At 41.4% G+C, this 21,526-nt stretch overlaps 1 protein-coding gene across 1 annotated transcript; it reads left to right on the top strand.

Annotated features, from left to right (window-relative positions):
- Window positions 1-5,349: 5,349 nt before the first annotated feature.
- Window positions 5,350-21,499, top strand: lurap1 (leucine rich adaptor protein 1). The gene is made up of 2 exons (XM_033965205.2): window positions 5,350-5,623; window positions 18,996-21,499. The coding sequence occupies exons 1-2, from the start codon at window positions 5,405-5,407 to the stop codon at window positions 19,761-19,763; spliced, it is 987 nt and encodes a 328-aa protein (XP_033821096.1). The 5' UTR covers window positions 5,350-5,404; the 3' UTR covers window positions 19,764-21,499.
- Window positions 21,500-21,526: the final 27 nt, after the last annotated feature.

The raw sequence follows: 21,526 nt of genomic DNA, 5'->3' as shown, positions 1-21,526 counted from the left end.
AAAGTAGAGGACGAAGCCAGCACCGGCTCAGCCCTGTGGACGCCCCACTCAGCCGGTTCTACAGGTTCTACAGGTTCTGAGAGGAATGAGGAGCTGAGGTGTAGAAGAGACAACCTGCCAAAGTACGAGCTTGTACAATACTGTTTTAGTTTTCAATTCAAGCTCGTACCTTTGAAATTTATAGATGACAGTGAAGTAGAAACTTCAGTATATGTAGTATATGTGTAAAGTGAGCTTTGCATTACAGCTCTTTAGTAAAGAATGTGAGCGATCGAGTAACTAGAGGAAACTGAACCAGGGCCTTGTACAATGAAGTAAAACTGCATTCCTCTGGTATTTGAAGGAATCAAATCATCCATAGATATATATATATATATATATATATATATATATATATATATATATATATATATATATATATATATATATATATATATATATATATATATATATATATATATATATATATATATATATATATACACACACACACACACACACACACACATACAAAGGGTATATAACAAAGCATTGAGATTAACTTTTGTTATTGACCAAATACTTATTTTCCACCATAATTTGCAAACAAATGCTTTAAAAATCATACAATGTGATTTCCTGGATTCTTTCCCCCCAATCTGTCTCTCATTGTTGAAGTGAACCTATGATGGAAACCAGGCGTCTTTCATCTTTTTAAGTGGGAGAACTTGCACAATTGGTGGCTGAATAAATACTTTTTTGCCCCACTGTACATATGGGTGCTTTGTGAAAGGTCATGGTGCACCTGTATGCTGTGTCAGCTGTTTGAATGTTACCCCCACAGTTTATGTTATGTTTTGGGTCTTTTTACTCAAAAATTTTACATTTTAAAATTAAAAGAAAAAATGGCATAGCTAACTTCACTGGCTCAAAATGGCATTTTTCCATGAAGCAGCTTTTTCTTCTTCTCCTGTTTTTCTTCTGTCCTTCGCCTGGTCTTCTCCTGTTCGTCTTCTTCTCCTGTTCTTCTTCTCCTGTCCCTCTCCCACACATGTATTCTCTGTTGCGACGTGGGTGTGCTGAAAGCCTCTTAAAGCCTCTTGTTCTGTTACTCTTGTGAATGTCTTGTATATAATGCAGACTGAATGAAGTGAATAAGATGGAGAACTCTCACCCCACTTAAGTGTGGAGTGACAGGAGCACAGGGGGATTATGGGCCCTCATCAGACAAAAGGTCAAAGGTTACATGGACACATAGGGACACTCTTTCAAACCCTATTACATAATCTTCTTCTGGTATTTTAAAGGACATTGTGAATTGAGTGGGTGTGAATTACACAGAGGCTTCAAACTAATACAAGAATACAGTAAAAACGATTCACCCAATAATTTTTAGATTTATGTTTATATCATATAAATATGATACTGCTACTACTACTACACCAAAAACCTGCACATTAAAGCTGTCCTCCATTTGAAGTGCACGTGGGCCTTTAGCGAGACCTTCTGTCTCATTGGTGTTTCTCTTTTATGTTTTTCGTGGATGTCATTAGTTTTTCATGTATGTGTTTCTCGTAGATGTTTCTCATCATTTTTTCTTGACGCCATCTCTCATCAGCATTTCTTGTCAGTGTTTCTTGTCAATGTTTCTCATCGCCGTTTCTCATCAATGTTGCCCTTAGGTGTTTCTCGTTGGTTTTGCTTGTAGATGTTTCTTGTTGGTGTTTCTCAATGTTTTTTCTTGTCGCCATTTCTTGTCAGCATTTTTCGTCAGTGTTTTTTGTTGGTGTTTCTTATTGGCTTTTCTTGTAGATGTTTCTCGTCTGTGTTTCTAGTCTGTTTTTCTTATCCCTGTTTCTCATCAGTGTTTCTTATTGCCGTTTCTTGTCAACGTTTCTTGTCGCCATTTCTCTTCATTGTTGCTCATAGGTGTTTCTCGTTGTTTTTTCTCGTAGATGTTTCACATTGGTGTTTCTTGTTTCTTTTTTCTCATTTTTTTTTTGTTGCCGTTTCTTGTCAGCATTTCTCATCAGTGTTTTTTGTCAGTGTTTCTTGTTGGCTTTTCTTGTAGATGTTTCTCATCTGTTTTTCTTGTCGCCATTTCTCGTCGGCATTTCTCGTCAGTGTTTCTCGTTGTTGTTTCTCATCGGTGTTTCTCGTCTGTGTTTCTCATCTGTGTTTCTCGTCTGTGTTTCTCGTCTGTGTTTCTCGTCTGTGTTTCTCGTCTGTGTTTCTCGTCTGTGTTTCTCGTCTGTGTTTCTCGTTGGTGTTTCTTGTTGGTGTTTCTTGTTGGTGTTTCCTCTTGGTGTTTCCTGTCTTACTCTCTTTTATCTGACAGTCAGATAAAAGAGATAAAAGAGGTCAGATTACAGTGTGGAGTTGACCAGCTCATTTACATCTAGTCCTTCTACTTAAACACAACACAAATAAATGAAATAAATGCATATTAATCTTTGTAAATATGTGTATAATTGAATGAACTGTCTGTTAGAGAGGATATATGTTTTAGCAGCAGACCTGTCCTAACTCCTCTGTACTGTTTAGGGTTAGGGTTACAGCGCCCCCTGGTTTGACTGGAGGTTAGGGTGAAGGTTAGAGTTATGGCACCCCCTGGAGGTATAGGCGGGGACAGTGTCATGTACAAGTGTCAGGACACATTTCACTAATGAGATTCTTCAAACATTTAACCCAAGAACGAACTCTGGAAAATCCATCAGCTACAGACAAATGGATCTGAACAGTAATCCCACTGTTTTTAAATTAAATGTATTAAATGTGTAATTAAAAGTACTTAATATGGCTCAATAATCCAAATCTGAAAGTTGCTATGATGACCTTGGTGATGGAGGTCGTTCTGTTCCCACACCAGTTTCCTGAATGAGCATGTGTGTAATGAGAGGAGACACCAGCAGAAAGATAGACTTTTACACTCCTCCCTCTCATAGGCGGAGGAGTGTAAAAGGAGAGCGCTCTGAAATGTGCAGATACAGGTTTTTATTGACTTAATGTGAATAAAACTCTTTTGTCTTTTATCAATGTTGTACTGGAGTTCTTAAAGTATGTTACTGTAGTAGTTGTTGTAATGGCAATCGCTCTCTCGTCATTCAAGTTTTATTTCAGTGAGTCATGCTTGAGTAACCCTTTGATAAATCCTTATTCTTCTGTATTTGAGTTTTGACCTCTGACCTCAGTCTACAGCCCTGTATAAAGTAACATCTCCTTAGACATATTCAATATATTCCGATGTTAATTTTTGTTTATGTCCACAGGCAATTAGAAGAATACTTTAAAAATGTATTTAGTTACAGAATACTGAATACTCAGCTTAAAATATGATGTGTAAAATATTTTGCCACATAGTGCAATCAGAGTACTGTGTTATGAATACTTACAATACCATGACATTGCATCACATTTAAATTGTAAAGATGCAACATAGGATTAAAAACAGCTTCTTGCTTGTTTCACTGTTTGCCCTGTGTTTCCTGAAAATCTCACCTGATTTACCACAAAAGCTGAGTTTTAAATTTTTTGCTCAGATTTTGTGCAGTTTGAAACCTAAAAGTACTGTAGTGTATTCCTTTAATTTTATAAAAGTAACTGCACTCTGAATACCTGTGTTTTCACACACTGTTGCTGGTAGCTTGGCCCATTCCTCCAAGCAGATCTCCTCAAGAGCAGTATTGTTTTGGGGCTGTCGCTGGGCTGAAAGACCCAGCTACGTTTCATCTTAAATGCCCTTGCTGATGGAAGGAGGTTTTCACTGGAAATCTCACTATACATGGCCCCATTCAGTCTTTCCTTTACACGGATCAGTCGTCCTGGTCCCTTTGCAGAAAATAGCCCCAAAGCATGATGTTTCCACCCCCATGCTTCACAGTAGGTGTGGTGTTCTTTGGATGCAACTCAGCTTCGTTACTTTGGTCCCAGCTCTCTGCAGGTCATTCACTAGGTCCCCCATTGTGGTTCTGGGACTTTTGCTCACCGTTCTTGTGATCATGACCACACAGGATGAGATCTTGCGTGGAGCCCCAGATCAAGGGAGATTATCAGTGCTATTGTATGTCTTCCATTTTCAAATAATTGCTCCAACAGTTTATATCTTCACACCATGTTGCTTACATATTGCAGACTCAGTCTTCCCAGCCTGATGCAGGTCTTCAATTTTTGTTTCTGGTGTCCTTTGGCAGCTCTTTGTTCTTAGCCATAGTGGTGTCTTTTATACTGACAACGTGTTCAAACAGGTGCCATTAATACAGGCAATGAGTGGAGGACAGAGGAGCTTCTCAAAGAAGAAGTTACAGACCAGAAATCTTGCTTGTTTGTAGATGGCCAAATACTTATTTTACTGAGGAATTTACCAGTTAATTCATAAAAGAATTCTACAATGTGATTTCGTGGATATATATATATATATATATATATATATATATATATATATATATATATATATATATATATATATATATATATATATATATATATATATATATATATATATATATATATATATGATACATATATAGGGCCTATACATAGAACCCATGTATATTACCCATATATAGTATCCATATACAATCCATATATAATATCCATATATAGGACCGATACAAATCTGGTTGTAAATTATCTGCTTATCTGCTTTATCTTCAAATCAAAGAAATACAAATGAGCCGATTATGTCTCAGCAGCGCCTCCTGTCACAGCCGCAGATCGTAGACTATGGATCATAGTTTTACTTTTTAAAACGGCCTGTTCCTCTGTGATGGAGTTTTATGACACAAGCCCGTCGCATTTCACATTAGAGACTCTATTGTTTTATTTTGACATTTCCTTATTCCCCCTTTCGTAGCTTTATTGTGAAAGGACCCGGGTCTATCTCGGTGTGTTTTATGTGAGCGCGTGGACTTTACGCATTGGTCCCACTCTGCGGCTGTCATCATGCAGGTGGAATCTGCGCAATGTGACGGCTGCTGTTAGAAGACCCTGAGCTCGCACGGGACGAGCCCAGCAGACCCGGGACTGTCTGGACCCACCCGGAACTGTCTGGACATCTCTCTTTACATTCATGTGTCTGGACTTATGTAGAAACCGTCTTTTGGTGGATTGCTCTTCTGTTCACGTGATGAGCTGTAGTTTTGTCCCGCGTTTACAGGATTCACGCAGATTTAACGCGGTTTTCTGGTGATAATGGTTTAAAGGGATGTTTGTCCTGTGTTTCGTGTCGGTACGCTCTGCTGATGCTGTCAGATTGTTTATCTCTTGGCGCAGTCCACCTCAGCTGGAGTCGCAGAGGATGTACTCCGCACGCGCCTGTAGGAAGTGACTGTGACATCAACAACATCAGCAACATTTATCCAGAGACGTGAGGACATAACTTGTGTCTGTTTTTACGCATGAGACTCTGACACAGACTCTGATTGAGATGGAGGAGCACAGCACAGTCAGTGAGAACGCCCCGGACCTCAGAGACATCGAGGTGAAACTCGGATTGAAAACCCCTGAGGGGCTGCTCCGGGGGATGAGAGAAGAGGCCGCGTGTCTCCGCGGAGACGCGAAAAAGACGCCCGTTACGCACGAGCCGAACGTGGACACGGACATGCGGAGTTTGGACGAGAAGATCCGGAAACTCAGGACAGAGATGGTGAGAGCGGAGCGTGTGTGTGTGTGTGTGTGTGGGGAGAGACAGACAGACAGAGAGAGAGACAGACTCTGTAGATGTGCGTTATACTGATACAGCAAAGAGCCTGTGGTTATTAAGCCATAAGTGTCAGAGCCATAATGAGACACAATCACCATCCTCCTCTGCAGATGCTTTTAGAGAGCTGAAAATGAAAATAGACTTTTTAAAACATCCCGTTTTATACCTTCTTATATCTTAATTTAGTTAGTGAACATTTGCTTGATTATTATTTCTTTAAATTTATACTAAATTAACAGATGATCAGAGTTAGTTATTTCACAGATGGTATTTGGCTCACACCATTCAGTCCTTTTTGCATTAAAACTGCCCCCTGTATAATTATGTTTTATTTTGAAAATAACTAAAGCCTTTAACAGTACAGAAGCTGTAACTATAGCAACAGTTCTAAAATAAAAGCAGTAATAAGACACCGGCTTGAATCAGCTCTATTTTTCACACAGTGTAAATATTCAAACCTTAAGTCTGAGCGTTATGTCATTGATGGAGGTGTAACAGTGATATGTATATATGTATACATATGTGTATATATATGTATACATATATGTATGTATGTGTATATATGTTTACATATGTGTATGTACATGCATATATGTATACATATATGTATGTGTGTGTATATATTTATACATATATGTATGGATGTATACTGACAGCAGAGGGAGGTCTGACGGCCTCATTGAGCATTTGCTGACAGACAGAGATGATGGTTTGTCCCAGAGCATCCCCCGTAGAGACTCTGCTGGAGCCGTTTCCTGTGTGGAAATACTTAATGCATAGTCTGCACTAAGGCCACACGTGCATTTGAAAATAACAGTGATCACACAAACAGCTGCTCTACACGTGATGCCTCCTCATTAAAGCAGATGTTTAAATGCTTCTGTGCATAAATATTCCTAATTCCTGTGTTTGTAGATGTGAAAGACCCTGTGCCGTTCATCTGCAGTAGTTGTTCTGTTTACTTGGTCATGAGCGTTGTACATAAATCCTGGAGCCTTATTATTGTGAGGTGAAAGTATCAGACTCAGCCATAGCTTCATCCAGTCCATGTGCTGGTCAAGCATCTATTGATGGTGCAGATTGACAGCTACGTTTCCATTTGCCTTTTCCTTTATTAGTCCCACAGTGGGGAAATTCCAATCTTGCACCGCACAGTTAAAGAACAGAAGGAAAATGGTACATGCAATAAAACAAGATAATAGATAAATAGCTTAAAATTATTTAAAAAATAGACTTAAAAAATAAACTAAAAATAGACTCTAATGTAACATCTCCGTAACGTGACTTGAGTATTGCACATAGGTATGGATGAATGACACATGTTCAGTATTAACAGTGTTCATTGTACAGTCTGACAGCAGCAGGAAAGACCTGTGAAACCTCTCCTTCACACAGCGAGGGTGAGTCAGTCTGTCACTGAAGCTGCTCTCCAGGACAGACAGAGCGTCCTGCAGGGGGTGAGACTCATGGCCCAGCATAGGAAAGACCTTAGTTCACTGAGGGGGCAGTAGAGTGGCGTCTGTGGAAGTCCACCACCATCTCTTTGGTCTTCCCTGCATTAATGATGAAGTCTGCCCCAGGACAGCTGTGGCTAAAGTGACTTAAAAACACTTATTATGAGTGAAATTGTAAAACAACTTTGTGCTGAACTATTATCACTTCAATCACATTTATACTCAAATCTAATGGAGCTGGAATATTAGGGTCCATGATTTCGGACAGTGGCCTCTGGTTGACTGGTCTGATGGTGTAGTATTATCTCTAGCCTGAACCATAGAGACGGGTCCTGGAGCATTCTGTAACTCTCCTTCATGCTCTCACCATCAGCTGTCGGCATAGCAACCGCGTCACCAGGGTTGCTAGGATATGAGCCACGCAAACAGTACATCCCTGTCTCCCACGGATGAATACGTTCGCTGTGTGGCAGATTTAGTTAATCAATACATGTCAGATTTCCTCCTACACTCGGGGCGTTAGCACGAGCGCCTCTGAAGTACAGCAAACTCAACAGTGAAACAATGCAACAAACTGCTGTGTTTTATAACAGAGTAAGGTCAGTACAATAAAAAACATCCAAAATGAAAGAAAGATGTTTTTATTTTGTTGTTTATATTTTATGGCTAAAAGTTTCACACTGTGGCTTTAATACAAACTAAATTAATTTTCTAAAATAAACCAGTGGAACCAGGCAAATTCTCATCTAAGTCGCCTCGCCTCACCTGAGGCGGGTGGTCCAGCAGAACTGAGGCCTGTGTCGTGTTTAGTTTAAATGGGTCAAAGTTGTGTCTTACGACCTTTGACCTTCAGCTTCCAGTAGATTTACATTTTATGCAAACCGATCTGACGAGTCTGTAGAGCACTGCTGGCATTTCAGCTGAAAGAAACCATACCAATGACAGAGGACTGGTTGAGTGAGGCAGTGAAGAGGAGAAGGACATGCTGAGGTGGTTGGTGGTTTTGCTGCTGTGTTGAAGTCGGAAGCAGAGGAGGATTGCAGAATGCAGAAAGAGTGCATTTATAGTGTGTGTGAATACATGGAGATGTAATGTGACAGGATTTTGTATGTTGCCAAAGGACACAACAACAGTATGAAGTGAGTGTGGAGATTCAACCATCAGCAGAACTACAGCTGCCCTGCATTTTTCTCTCAAATGTTTGTATCTTGACTTTTAAGTTTTAAAGGTGCACTGTGTAACTTCTCTGGCAGCCGCCTACGTGCTTATCTTCATAGAGATATTATTACTTTGCATAGAATGTTCCGCAGTGTTCTACAGTATAGCAGCTCCATGTGTGGTCTGGTATCTCCAGCAGGTGACACCACCAGGCCAAGTTACTGGTCAGATCTTTGGAGAGGCAAGCCCACTCACAATACAACGCATGTTTTCCAAGTTTTTTTTAACAATAAAACCTGTAATATAATGAAAATGACAGGTTTAATACACAGACTGTAATAGAAGTGGACCGAGTGACTGAGTTACTATTGTGTCTGATTTACAGGCACAATAGTGAAATAAAAAAAACAGGATCACATAGAGCTGGTTAATGCGAACATTTAAAAAACCAAAATGACGAGTCTGACAGCAGCAGTTACAGAGAGAGGGGACACAGTTTTTACATAAAAAGTAAATTGGAGCCAGAGTTGACCATGCTGACCTCCTGTTTGGAACGTGGAGGCTAGCAGGTTAGCTATGTCCATTTATATCTACAGCAGGGGTCACCAACATTTTTTAAACTGAGAGCTACTTCATGGGTAGTGAGTCATATGAAGGGCGACCAGTTTGATACGCTCTTCTGAAATAACAAATTTGCTCAGTTTGCCTTTAGTTATACATTATTAATAATGATTAATGATAACACTGGTCAACACCAAATTTATTGTTTAAGTTTTTTTTAGCTGATTTAGGATAATTTTGATGTGCTGAATCCAAAAATCACATACACTTACAATTTTTTTTTTTTTTTACCCAGTGTAATCATCTATGTGAAGACACTGATCACGTTCATCAATATTCAGCACTTTAACTTTATTAATTTTAGCAATTGTTAAATTTTCAGATGACACTTACATCACTACATCTCATAGGAAAATGTCCTATTTTCACCAGCCACTGACAAACCTTTTTAACAAAACATGTTGCACCACATTTCAAAAAGTTATCAATTATGTAATGTTAAAGAAAAATCAGCTTACATATTTCTAAATAAATCTCGTTTGCTTTTTGTGACTTTTTCGTTGGTCTCGTGAAAAAAGACTGTTGCTTACGCAAACCTGCTTTTAGTTGCCCATAGTGTACTTCCTGGTGGGTAGTTAGCATGGAGCTTTTGTGACACATAGTGAAGTGTCCCTCCACATTGTGCCACTTTGCCGTCGCCACAGTTGCCCCACACAGTCTTTTACAGTTGCAAAACTACATTCAGCGTGCATCTTCACAGCGCTCGCTAGCTGAGCACTGGTTTTGTCACGCATGCACAATATTTACCTTTGAACTGAGTAGGTCAGAGTTCACCTTAACTTATCTAAACTTCATATATAATGAACATATTTTTAAGATATTGTCATTTTAAAATATATATAAATGCAAGGGAAATTAAAAAATAGTAGCTATCGTAACGGCAGGTGCAGGAGCGGACCAAGGAATGCAGACTCTGTAGTGTTATGTAGAATCAGGAACGAGTGGTTAAAAGGTCTTGTAGGCTTTTAATGCTGAACATAACACTTAGCACTCACATTGCGCTGTTACCTTATTCTAGCCATGCTACAGGAAGATGTAGATACATTCTATATTCGGCGATTCACAGTTGTAATATTAATACACATAAAATAGTGCCATTACATTACATCACCCTTTCTTTGTCTTTTAAGACTTAGTAGTAGGTTAGTACATATACAGTGCTTCAGTATGCATAAGTGCAAAATTTATGCCATAACTTGCTCTGAACCATGGAGACTAACACAAAATGCATTTACCTTAGTGCAACTTCTTTCGATAAACATCATATAGGCTCAACTGCAAACACTTGGAACAATAGTCTAGCAGCATATTTTACATAACATAGTCTGCATATTTGCTAGGTGGTTTTACAACTCTACCACTGGAAGTTTTATGGACTGGAGTCCCAAGTGAACTATACTTCTTTGGATCAGATAGATCAGTTGTTGGATCCAGTGATGAAGGAGATGAGTGTGGCTCTCCATCACTATCGACCGGTTGTTGTCCCTCTTTCGCAGGTGTGGCTGGGATACCAAAGATGGGTTTTAGATGACGGCGGTTCCTCCTCAGTACTCCTCCCTCTGTTTGAACCAAGTATGATCTCAGTGAATCACACTGCTGCAGGACAGTAGCTGGTTTCATCCATCCTTTTTCACCGTCCAGTTTCACTGCAACACCGAGCCCTGGTTGAAGTTCTGGTCATGGTTTGGTACCATGCCTGTTGTTGTAGGTGCTTTTGTAGTTCTCTTTCATTCTCACATCAGTCTGTCTTACAAGCTGAAAGTCAGGCTTGGAGCTTTGTTTCCAAGGTCGGGATTGTCGTTCTGATCTGTCTGCCTAACATGAGTTGAGCTGGGCTCACTCCAGTGACTTGTATGGGAGTCGACCTATAGATCATGAGCGCCAAAAAGGGATCAGACTGTCTCAAAATGCGTTTAGCTGTCTGTACAGCTCTCTCGGCCTCACCATTAGCCTGTGGGTAGTGAGGGCTAGTTGTAATATGCTTTATATCATAGTCCTTGACAAACTGTAGAAAGGTTCTCCCTGAAAACTGGGGACCATTGTCAGTAACAAGTTCATTTGGACATCCCCATCTCGCACAGATGTTTTTGAGGTTTGCAATCGTGGTTGTTTTTCAGGTGGGCCAGTTCTATGTAGCGGGAAAAATAGTCAACAACCACTAAGTAGTTCTGCTTGTTTAGTTCACAAATGTCCGCTGCTACTCTTTCCCATGGACAACTAGGTAGCACTGTAGTGAGTAAAGGTTCTCTTTTCTGGCTAGGTTTGGATTCTTGGCAATGCACACAAGTATTGACCATCTGCCTGATCTCGGTGCTTAGTCCTGGCCACCACACACTACACTTTGCTCTTTCTCTGCACTTCACGATACCTTGATGTCCGTCATGAATGCGCTGCAAAATCTCTGGCCTTAACTGTTGTGGCACAACTATTCTGTCATTGTACAACACCAAGCCGTTTGACACTGTGAGGGAATGTCTGTTAGTGTAGTAAGGTTTTACCTTTGGTGGAACTTTAGCTATATACTGGGGCCAACCTGCCTGGATGAAGTTCTGTATAGTTTGAAGTTCTGCATCTAGTAGGGTCATTTGTTTGACCAAATCCAACTTTGTTGAAGAAATGGGCCATACGGTCTGCATCTCGTTTTCATGTGCCTCTATTTCCTCTAACAGTTCAGCTATTTCATGTGTTACAGCTGCTTGGGGATGACGTGAAAGAGTATCTGCAACCACTAGTTCTTTGCCAGGTACATACACAGCTGTGGGGTTGTACCTCATCATTCTCAACAACAGTCTTTGACACCTTAGTGGCACAGAATCAAGATCTTTGCTGTTTATTAGTGGTATCAATGGCTTGTGATCACTCTGAAGAATAAAGGAGTCTAAATCATAAAGGTATCTGCTGAATTTCTCGCATGCCCAGACTGCCGCAAGACACTCCTTTTCGATTTGAGCGTAACGTCGCTCTGCCTCGGTGAGTGTTCTGGAACAAAAACTCACTGGTTTCAACTGTCCATTGTGATCTTGGAGCAACACACCACCTAACCCATTACTGCTAGCGTCTGCACTGACGACAGTTGGCTTAGTTATATCAAAGAATGTTAGTACAGGAGAATTTGTGACAAGCTCTTTCACTCTGCTGAACGCATTTTCTTGAGCGGCATCCCAAGTCCACGTCACCTCATATTTGAGTAGGTCATTAAGTGGTTTATTGACTTCAGAAAGGTTTGGTAGGTATCTGCCTAGATAGTGAATCATTCCAAGGACCCGCCTCAACTCCGAAACATTCTTTGGTGTCTCGAAGTCAGTGACTTCTTTCACTTTTGCTTTGTCCGGTCTGATGCCATAATCATCAATACAATGTCCAAGGTAGTTGAGTTGGTGTTGCTGCAAAAGGCATTTTTCATGGTTAAGCTTTAGCCCCGCATCTTTAAGAGTTTTTAGAGTCTTTTGTAACCTCACCTCATGTTTCTCGGGTGTGTTTGAGTAGACTAAAATGTCATCCATGTAGACTGCTACTCCATCATGCCCTTTCAAAAGTTCTGTCATCTCTCGTTGAAAGATTTCTGGAGCGCTGGTGATCCCGAATGGTAATCTGTTAAAGTAGTACCTACCAAAGGGGGTTATAAAGGTAGTCAACTTTGCGCTGTCTGGATCAAGTGGTATTTGCCAGAAACCACTTGCAGCATCTAGCAGGGAAAACACTTTGGAACCTGCTAGTTTTGGCAAAATGTCATCAACAGTGGGTAAGACATATTTCTCTCTTTTTACTGCTTTGTTGAGCATTTTGAGGTCTACACAGATTCTTAGTTGTTCTTTGTTCGTCTTTGGTACAGGAACCATTGGTGCACACCACTCCGTAGGTTCCGATATAGGCTGAATCACCCCACAGTCCACCATATGATCCAACTCCCTTTTCACTTTAGGCAGCATGGGCACCGACACTCTCCTAGCGGTTGTCACACTGTAGGGAACTGCATTTTGATAGGCTTTATTTTCAATTTGCCAACATCACTGGGACAAGAGTCATTGTTTCGTGCAGAAGCTTTTATCTCTTCCATGCGCTTTATCAGGCCCATAGCAACTGCGACATTGCGACTTAATAGGTGGCTGCTTTGTGGACCCCTGATCACGTTAACTTTGAATCTGAATGTTTTCTCGTTTCTCATTGTTGTGGCTATGAAATAACCTAAACAGTTCAAACTGCCTCCAGGACTTTCCTACTTGTTTGTTAGCTTTCTCAGTTTTGGCTTGTAAGCAAGTTCGTTAAATGTCTTTTACTGGTATAACACTTGTGTCTGCCCCTGAGTCAATCTTCAAAATTACCTATGTACCTTGGATTGGCAACTTTACAGTCCATGCCTTTGTGGAATCTTCTATCTCTGTGATTCCTCCCAGGAAGTAATTTGGACTGCTCTCATTTGTTTGTTTGGGTGCAGTAACCTCATTGACCACACTGGAGCGACAAACTACTGCAAAGTGTCTGAGTTTCATACAACTTCTACATTCTGCACTGCGTGCTGGGCACTTGTCGTTCTTTTGATGCATACAGCCACATCTTGTACATCTGGGCCCTTTGCTCTCATGTAGATGTGATTTTGTTTTTATGTGCTGTGCTTTACTCACATGGCTCTCACTTTGCCTTTGTTTGTCTCTGTATGACTGGCGTTTGGATACTTAGATGCACATAGATACACATACACATACACATAGATGCGCACTAGCATTAACGCCTTGTTCGCTAACGTGTTGTTTCACTTGCTCCGACTGCCTCACGAGTTCCACTGTTTGTTGAGGGTTAAGTCAGGCATCATTTGTAGCTTCTCAGACAGTTCTTTATCTTGGATTCCTATGACCAATCTGTCGCAGATGTTTTCCTCTTTTACCTCACCAAATGCACAGGTGTTTGCCAACTCGTGTAGTGTTCGGATGTATTCCTCCGCCGTTTCTCCAGTTCTTTGAATGCGTTGATGAAAACGAGCTCTTTCGTGAATTGTGTTTACTTTAGGGACAAAATAGTTGTCTAGTTTCTCTAAGACGATCTCATATTCATCCTCATCTTCCCCTTCCTCAAAGGTGAATGTCTTGTACACTTGTTCCGCTTCCTTTCCGAGCGAGTACAGCAGTGTACAGACCTGGACATCTCCGTCCTCAAGGTTGAGCTTCGTTGCTGTTCAGTAGCGCTGAAATCGCTGCCGCCACTCTGACCAATACTCCGGCCGCGAAAAATCAAAAGTTTCTGGAGGTGGGAATTTCGCCATCTTCCGACGTCTTCTGACACCATGTAGTGTTATGTAGAATCAGGAACGAGTGGTTAAAAGGTCTTGTAGGCTTTTAGTGCTGAACATAACACTTAGCACTCACATTGCGCTGTTACCTTATTCTAGCCATGCTACAGGAAGATGTAGATCCATTCTATATCCGGCGATTCACAGTTGTAGTATTAATACACATAAAATAGTGCCATTACATTACAGACTCGGGGCAATTTTACAGTGTTTATTTACAGTTTGTGAAATAACAAGAGTCAATAGTTCAAACACACGGGAGGCAAACCAGGTGGGCGTAGTGGTGAGCAGGAACAGGGAAAACCAGGAACGGGCGAGAACAGGATCGGGCACGGGACCAGAGCAAGCCAAGTGGGGGTAGTCCAGAGCGGACACAGAGACAACCAGGGCTGGAGCAAGACAGGACCGGAGACGAGACCAGGGAGGGCCGAGCAGGAGTAATTCAGAGAGTGGGAACCAGGGCAGGAGACGGGAAGTAAGCCGGAGACCAAGACAGGGCAGGAGACAAAGACAAGGGATGGACTGTACCGGAGCTGGAGCGCAGGGTCAGGAGCAGGAACGAGCGAGAGAGCAGGAATCTGGGAAGCAGCAAAATCCGGTAAGACACGAGTAGGCAGGCAACAAGATACAAACTTGAACAGGAACATTCACGTTTACACGCGGGCGGTCTGGCTCCGAGTGCCTTCTGCCGAGCCCTCATATACTCGACAGCAGATGGTGATGACTGCGCTAATGCGCTCCAGGTGCGCACGGGAGGAGTAGGAACTCCTCCCAGCTCCAGATTCAGACAGGTAGGGGAGGGGGAGAGCACACAGGGAGACAGAAAATGCAGGCATCATGACAGTAGCATAATAAAATTCAATTTTAGATTAAGCTCATTAGTGAGTTATACTATTATTGCGGGTGCCTCATGTAGTCCTTGAGTCAAACTAACCTGTCTCACGAACCAGCTCACGTTCCCCATTAGTGGGTGAACAATCCAACACTTGGTAAATTCTGCTTCACAATGATAGGAAGAGCCGACATCGAAGGATCATCGAAGGGCACCGTGTTGTAACCCCTGATTTACAGTCTGATGGTTTGATACCACACTGGACAAATTCAAGTCAAAGGTCTTAAAATGTTCGTCTTAACCCACTGTACATGATCCTGGGGTTTTTATTTCACTATTGTGTCTGTAAATCAACATATGAACATTAATGAAAGACAAATCAGGTGATTTCTTTCCCCGAGGTCACTCCTGCTAGCATTAGCAGCAGGGTTGATTGACAGTATTGCTAAGCGCACGCTCCCTGCTAAACCAGCGGTGTAGGCAGAAAGGGGTATTACTTTCAACAACCTTGCCCCTGATTGGCTCTTTGGTTGCTATGATACTCGTGGTTGGAATTCCAAATGTGGAACTCTGCTCCAAATTCACCCCTATAACTGCTCCAGCCTCGATGAGCTTCATTTGGAGCCGAACACTGTGGTGACGTCACACTCAGTCACTTCTTTATACTTCTTCTGTAGTTTAAATTCAAAATTATTATTATTTGTGTAAATGAGCTGACTGGTGTCAGCATGACTTGGATCCAGATATTACATACGTTGAAAGCCACACTGTGAAACATTTCAAGGTTCATGTAGACAGGTTTGTGTGTGTGTGTGTGTGTGTGTGTGTGTGTGTGTGTGGGGGTGTGTGTGTGTGTGTGTGTGTGTGTGTGTGTGTACTAGTCTGTGTGTCTTATATTTGTGAAAGATGCAGCTCAACATCATTATAAACAGATTCAGGAAAGGGTCATTTCTGTCAATGGGACTTTTTTTTAATATCGATACCTGTGAAAAATGAGAATCTAGTTTCGCTATTAGTTTTAGTATTGATTAGTTTCAGATTTTTGATACTTTGGACAGCTCTTGACTTTGGACATCCCTTGACACAATTGATTAGAGGTGAATTGGTAGATCTAACAAGCTCAGACAGAAAGTTAAGATTGAGCAGTTATAGTTTAAATACTCTGTGTCTTAGAGTACTCTGTACTTTGTATGTCTTAGAGTATTATGTACTCTGTAATAATTGCTGTATAGATGCCATCTAATTCTAATAGGTCACTGTCCTGCCCAAGGGAACACTGACAATAATAAGTCTCAAAGTGAAAATTGAACCACCAGTCCTAAGTTTTAAAGTTTTAAGTGCATGTAAACCATAGACTGCATATATAAATGGACATAGCTAACCGACTAGCCACACTGTGGGCTGCTGTGGGCCTGCACTGATGTTTACATCAGGCAGTAGGACAGTCATCACTATCTCCACATCCACAGTTGTTCTAAAGTGTGTCAGGTTAAATGCATTAGTTCTATATTCATTTGGTTCATTCTTCAGTTCTGATCTAATTTAAGGCAATTGAAATCTCATTGGCTTTGTTTGTGCAGTGGTTTTAAACGAGATTGAGGCTGGTTTGATTTGGCACAATGCTGTTCCGATGGCTTTTCCAGACTCCTGTGGCTTCACCCTGAGCACAAACATAAAATCCACCTCCGTTCTGAAATAAAATGTGATGGATGAGATTTCAGACAAATGTGAAGTTGGATGCTTCATTGGGGACTGTGGTCTGAGACTCTGATCTAACACCCTGATCTAACACTCTAGTCTAACACTGATTTAGTGCGGGGTTAGCACTAAAATCTAACCCCCACACTAACCCCACATTATCCCACAGTAAAGCCCACACTAACCCCACACTAAACCCACACTAAACCCCACACTAACCCCACACTAACACCACACTAAATTCCATTGCTTTATGGTTTGAAGGAGTTTCGCTGAATCAATCAATAATTCCATCTCACTTATTGAAAGTGACCTGGAGGTCAGAGGTCACCAGGACTTCATCAAAAAGAGGAGATGAACAAAGGTCAGAGGTCAATGGCTACAGAAGCTTAATGAACCCTGTAGTGCTGGTCGCTCATTTGAAAAATGCCAGATGTACAGTTTTTGTGTAATACTGTTTCTCAACTTTACCTGAATAATATAAAAAACAAAACAATATTAAAGTAATTAAATAATATCCACATTAATATTGAAATGATGTTTATGTAGTTAGACATTTTACAATCCATCAATATAAAGACAGTAAAGATGGACAGAGATTTTTTTTTTTCATGGACGATATCACTGTTTAGAATCCAAAGCAGCCACCGGGCATAAGCTTTGTCGATATTTTTGAAAATTTACGTAAACTATGTAATTTAAATTCATAGGTACGCTTCTGGCTCCAATTCACTTTCTGTGTAAAAACTGTGACTCCTCTCTCTGTAACTGCTGCTGTCAGACTCGTCATTTTGGTCTTAAATGTTCGTATTAACCCGCTCTACATGATACTGGGTTTTTATTTCACTATTGTGTCTGTAAATCAAGATGTGGACATTAATAACACCCAAAGGACAAAACCCCGAGCCATAAACAAAGTAATGGTTGGTGGTCTACTCCATTCAGTGTAGTGAAGAGTGCAGTGAGCTTTACACTGGAGAAACTAAACAGTCCAACACGTCATAAGAGAATGTTCAACACCGTTGAGAGAGCTCCTCTGGACCCCAGTCAGCTGTAAATGTTCATCTTAAAGATTCATCTTAAACCACTCCTTTGAAGATAGTGAGGTACAGATCTTAGCCAGGGAAAAATAAATGGTTTGAGAGGGGAGTTAAAGAAGCTATTTTTGTTAGGAAAGACAATCCTTCCTTAAACATGTGTGGGCCTTAGCCATAATCTCTCCCACATCTATAACTCCACCCCCAGACCCCCCAAAAATCAAGGAAAACCAAGGAAATGATAGTGCTAGCCAGGATGCTAATAGGTATAAAATCACTCATTGGGGGCTTGAATGACTATGCTAAGTAAGACTCAGGCAGAGTGCATCTTTAGGGTAGTGCAATAGATGTTTTTAGTTTCAGTGTAGTTAGCTCCACCTTTCAGACAGATATAAGGCAGTGTCCAGCAGTAATCTGAACAGAACTGAAGAAGCAACTTGGATGAGCAGCCAAATGTCTTCACTCCTCCCCTATTTGTCCAGTGACAGATTTTATTTTTCTTTTGCTTTGGATCAGACCTGGATGACTGAGGGATTATACAGTCCCACAGATAAAGAGCTGTCATTTCTTTATAGCTTCATTATAGCTTTATTTAACTGCACCAACAAAAACTATCAGCAAATACATATTAAAAGTGCACTCTGTAACTTTTTCATCTTGTCTCCATGGAGATGTTAATGCTTGGTAAGTGACCCCACAAGGCCAAGTTCCAGGTCAGATCTGTGGAACGGCAGCCCCGCTCTCTGAAGAGTAAATGTAATGCTGTATACTGTGGAACATTCCAGGCAAAACAATAACATCTCCATGGAGACAAGCAGGTAGTACCCAGAAAAGTTACATGGTGCATCTTTAAGCTTGTTCATGTTGCATAAATGATATAATTAAAGGAGCATTACCACATCCCTGGCTCTGTCTCTGTTCCTTTTGGACACAGGCCTTTGACAGTCTGTGCTCTATTATCACACCTCAGTTGTTTTGGTCTCTTCTTGTTCTGCTCTGGCAGCATCTCCTCGTCCAGCTTGGGTCACTGTGAAGTTTGTGAAGGAATAAAGGTGTTTGTGCTTCAAACAGCAGAGTGTTTAAATTTTACATTTTTGAACCAAAGTAAGTTCACAGTTAGCTTCGAGGTTTTAGACGCAGACAACCATGTGATGTATTAAAACTTCTGTTTGTTCGTTCAAAACTTTGACATGAATCTCTTCTTCTGTCATTTCTTATTCTCTGATTTCAGGCATACTTGCGCTCAGCAGATGTCAAGATTCTGCAGCAGCTGTTGGCAGTGCACGAGGGCATCGAGGCTGTGAAGTGGCTCCTGGAGGAGAGGAGCACGCTGACCAGCCGTTGCAGCAGTCTGACCAGCAGTCAGTACAGCCTGGGCGAGGGGCCGGATACCTCCTGGAGAGGTTCCTGGACCAGCCTCCAAGACCCCAATGACAAACTGGACAACATCTCCATCGGAAGCTATCTAGACACGCTCGCTGACGACATGGATGAATACTGCCCCTCCAGCTCTGATCAGTCCTTATTATGCTCGTCAACGCCGCAAGCTTCTGAGGTAACTGTGGCAGGAAGGACATTGCAGAAAAGTGGTCTGAAAGCTAGCGAAAATGGGAGTGGCGTTAGCGTAGCAACTCTAAAACCTACGGCTACAATCAGACCCAGAATGGACAGTCCCAAGCGTGTAAGCTCGCCCCCAGCCTGGCAGAGGAAGACCCCAGAATCTTCAGCCAAAAACAGCCCAGTAAAACTGCAATCGCAGCTCAACAAAGCTAACGGTGTGCTAGCGGACAAGAGCGGAACTGCTACTGCTAACACCGGAGCTACTGGTGTACATACGGGGAGTCCTCGGCACAGTAACCAAAGTCCGAACCACAAACCTTTCCCCAATGGAAAGATAGACACAGATGATTCCTGCAAACTCAACGGTAAAAACATCCATCTGGAGTATGATGCACACTGGCGCTGGGTCCAGTCCCAAGAAGACGTGACATTTTTGTGAAAAATTAAACAATAATCAGGGCTGAAGCCGACGAGACTTTAGGGTCAGAGACTAAAGCTGATGAGGCTTTGGCATCAGAGACTCCAGAGACAAACTGAACCTGCTGTTTGAAATATACAGAGAAATATATCAGTTTATGAATGAAAAGCCTTTTTGTGTCACTGCACTAACTCAAACATGATGTCACAAATAAAGCTGCACTACGCACTTTTCAGGTGGAGAGTTCACCACCTGCTTGTCCCCATGGAGATGTTATTGCATTGCCTGAAATGTTCCAGAATATGGCATTTAACCAACCCAAGCTAAGTTATGATATATTTGTTTGTTAATAAAAACACCAGTTATTGCAAAAAAATGTGAGGTACAGAAGTGTAATGCCGTACTGTGGAGCATTTTAGGAAATAATATCTTCATCAGACAAGCAGGTGGCACCCCTTTATCAGAGAAGTTACATACTGCACCTTTAAACCAGATGCACATGACCCTAACCCCTGACCCTAACCTAACCCATAGACTGTATATAAATGGACATAGCTAACCTGCTAGCCCGCGCGTTCCAAATACAAAGTGGTCATTGGCGCATGATCCATCGACTCTGGCTCCAATTCACTTTACATTGAAAAACTGTGTCCCCTCTCTGTTGCTGTCAGACTCATCATTTTGGTCTTAAAATGTTCGTATTAACCTGCTCTACATGATCCTGGGTTATTTCACTATTGTGTCTGTAAATCTAAATATGAACAGTAGTAAGAGACAAATCCGGCGCATTTTTTGACCTCCCCGAGGTCTAGCATTAGCAACAGGTTTGATTCAAAGCATTGCTAAGCTCCGCTCTCTGCTAAGCCAGCAGTGCGGATGCGAAGGGTCATTACCTTCATCAGCCTCGCTCCTGATTGGCTCTTTGGTTGCTATGATACTCTCAGTCAGAATCCCAAAGATGGAACTGGGGTCCACATTAGCTTCATTTGACTGGAGCCGAACTCTGGGTGACGTCACACTCACTTAGTCCACTTCTTTATACAGTTTGTGCCCTAACCCTGACCTTACCCCTGACCCCTAACGCTGATCCTAACCATGACCCCTAACCCTGACCCTAACCCTAATACTGAGCCTAACCCTGACCCAAACCTGCACAGTCTAATCTACAGAAATACTTTTAAAGGTCTATGTCACAGTTTTCTCAGGGTGCTGTAACATTCCCTGATATTTATTTACTTTGTTCCCAGAGGAGGAGAAGCAGATGGGATAGGTGACTTTTGACCTTTGTTTCTCTGTAGTGACATATATGCCCCTTATGCATGAGGTCACTATGCTCTATGTAAAAGCAAATGGAAAAATCATAAACATTGTCCTTCGTGATTGGATTAAGTCCCACAGTTAATTTTTACACAAATGGTGGCACAGCTTTTAGAAATATGCTTTCATAATCAACATTTTATTATCTAGAACAAAAAAATCTCAGTTTGAAAAATCCTACAACACAGATGTGTTGTCACCGGAGCAAGTCTAATCTGACGTATATTTGTATAAACATATTGAGATGTATCCAGACCAAGACCTGACGAATGCTGTAGATGAGAAATATTATCTCCACAGTTTCTTAAGCTGCAGTAGAACCAATAGAAGCAAATGCAACTCCAGCATTGAAGTGTGATGTGCCTCTGGTGCAGTGCCTTCAGGGGTCAGTCTGCAGTTTTGTATTTGCTCTATAGAAATAAATCTCCTCCACTGAGTTTAAATGAGCGAGTGTCATGTCGTTATAA

Source organism: Periophthalmus magnuspinnatus, chromosome 4 (genome assembly GCF_009829125.3).
Source record: "Periophthalmus magnuspinnatus isolate fPerMag1 chromosome 4, fPerMag1.2.pri, whole genome shotgun sequence".
In the NCBI taxonomy this organism is placed as follows: Eukaryota; Metazoa; Chordata; class Actinopteri; order Gobiiformes; family Gobiidae; genus Periophthalmus; species Periophthalmus magnuspinnatus.
This window is presented reverse-complemented; position numbering and strand designations above follow the sequence as displayed.

Bases quoted from the DNA above. Each gene is read 5' to 3' on its own strand.
- lurap1 (XM_033965205.2), top strand. From the start codon at position 5,405: ATGGAGGAGCACAGCACAGTCAGTGAGAACGCCCCGGACCTCAGAGAC. The intron at 5,624-18,995 runs GTGAGAGCGGAG...CTCTGATTTCAG, and splicing joins GGAAACTCAGGACAGAGATG to GCATACTTGCGCTCAGCAGA.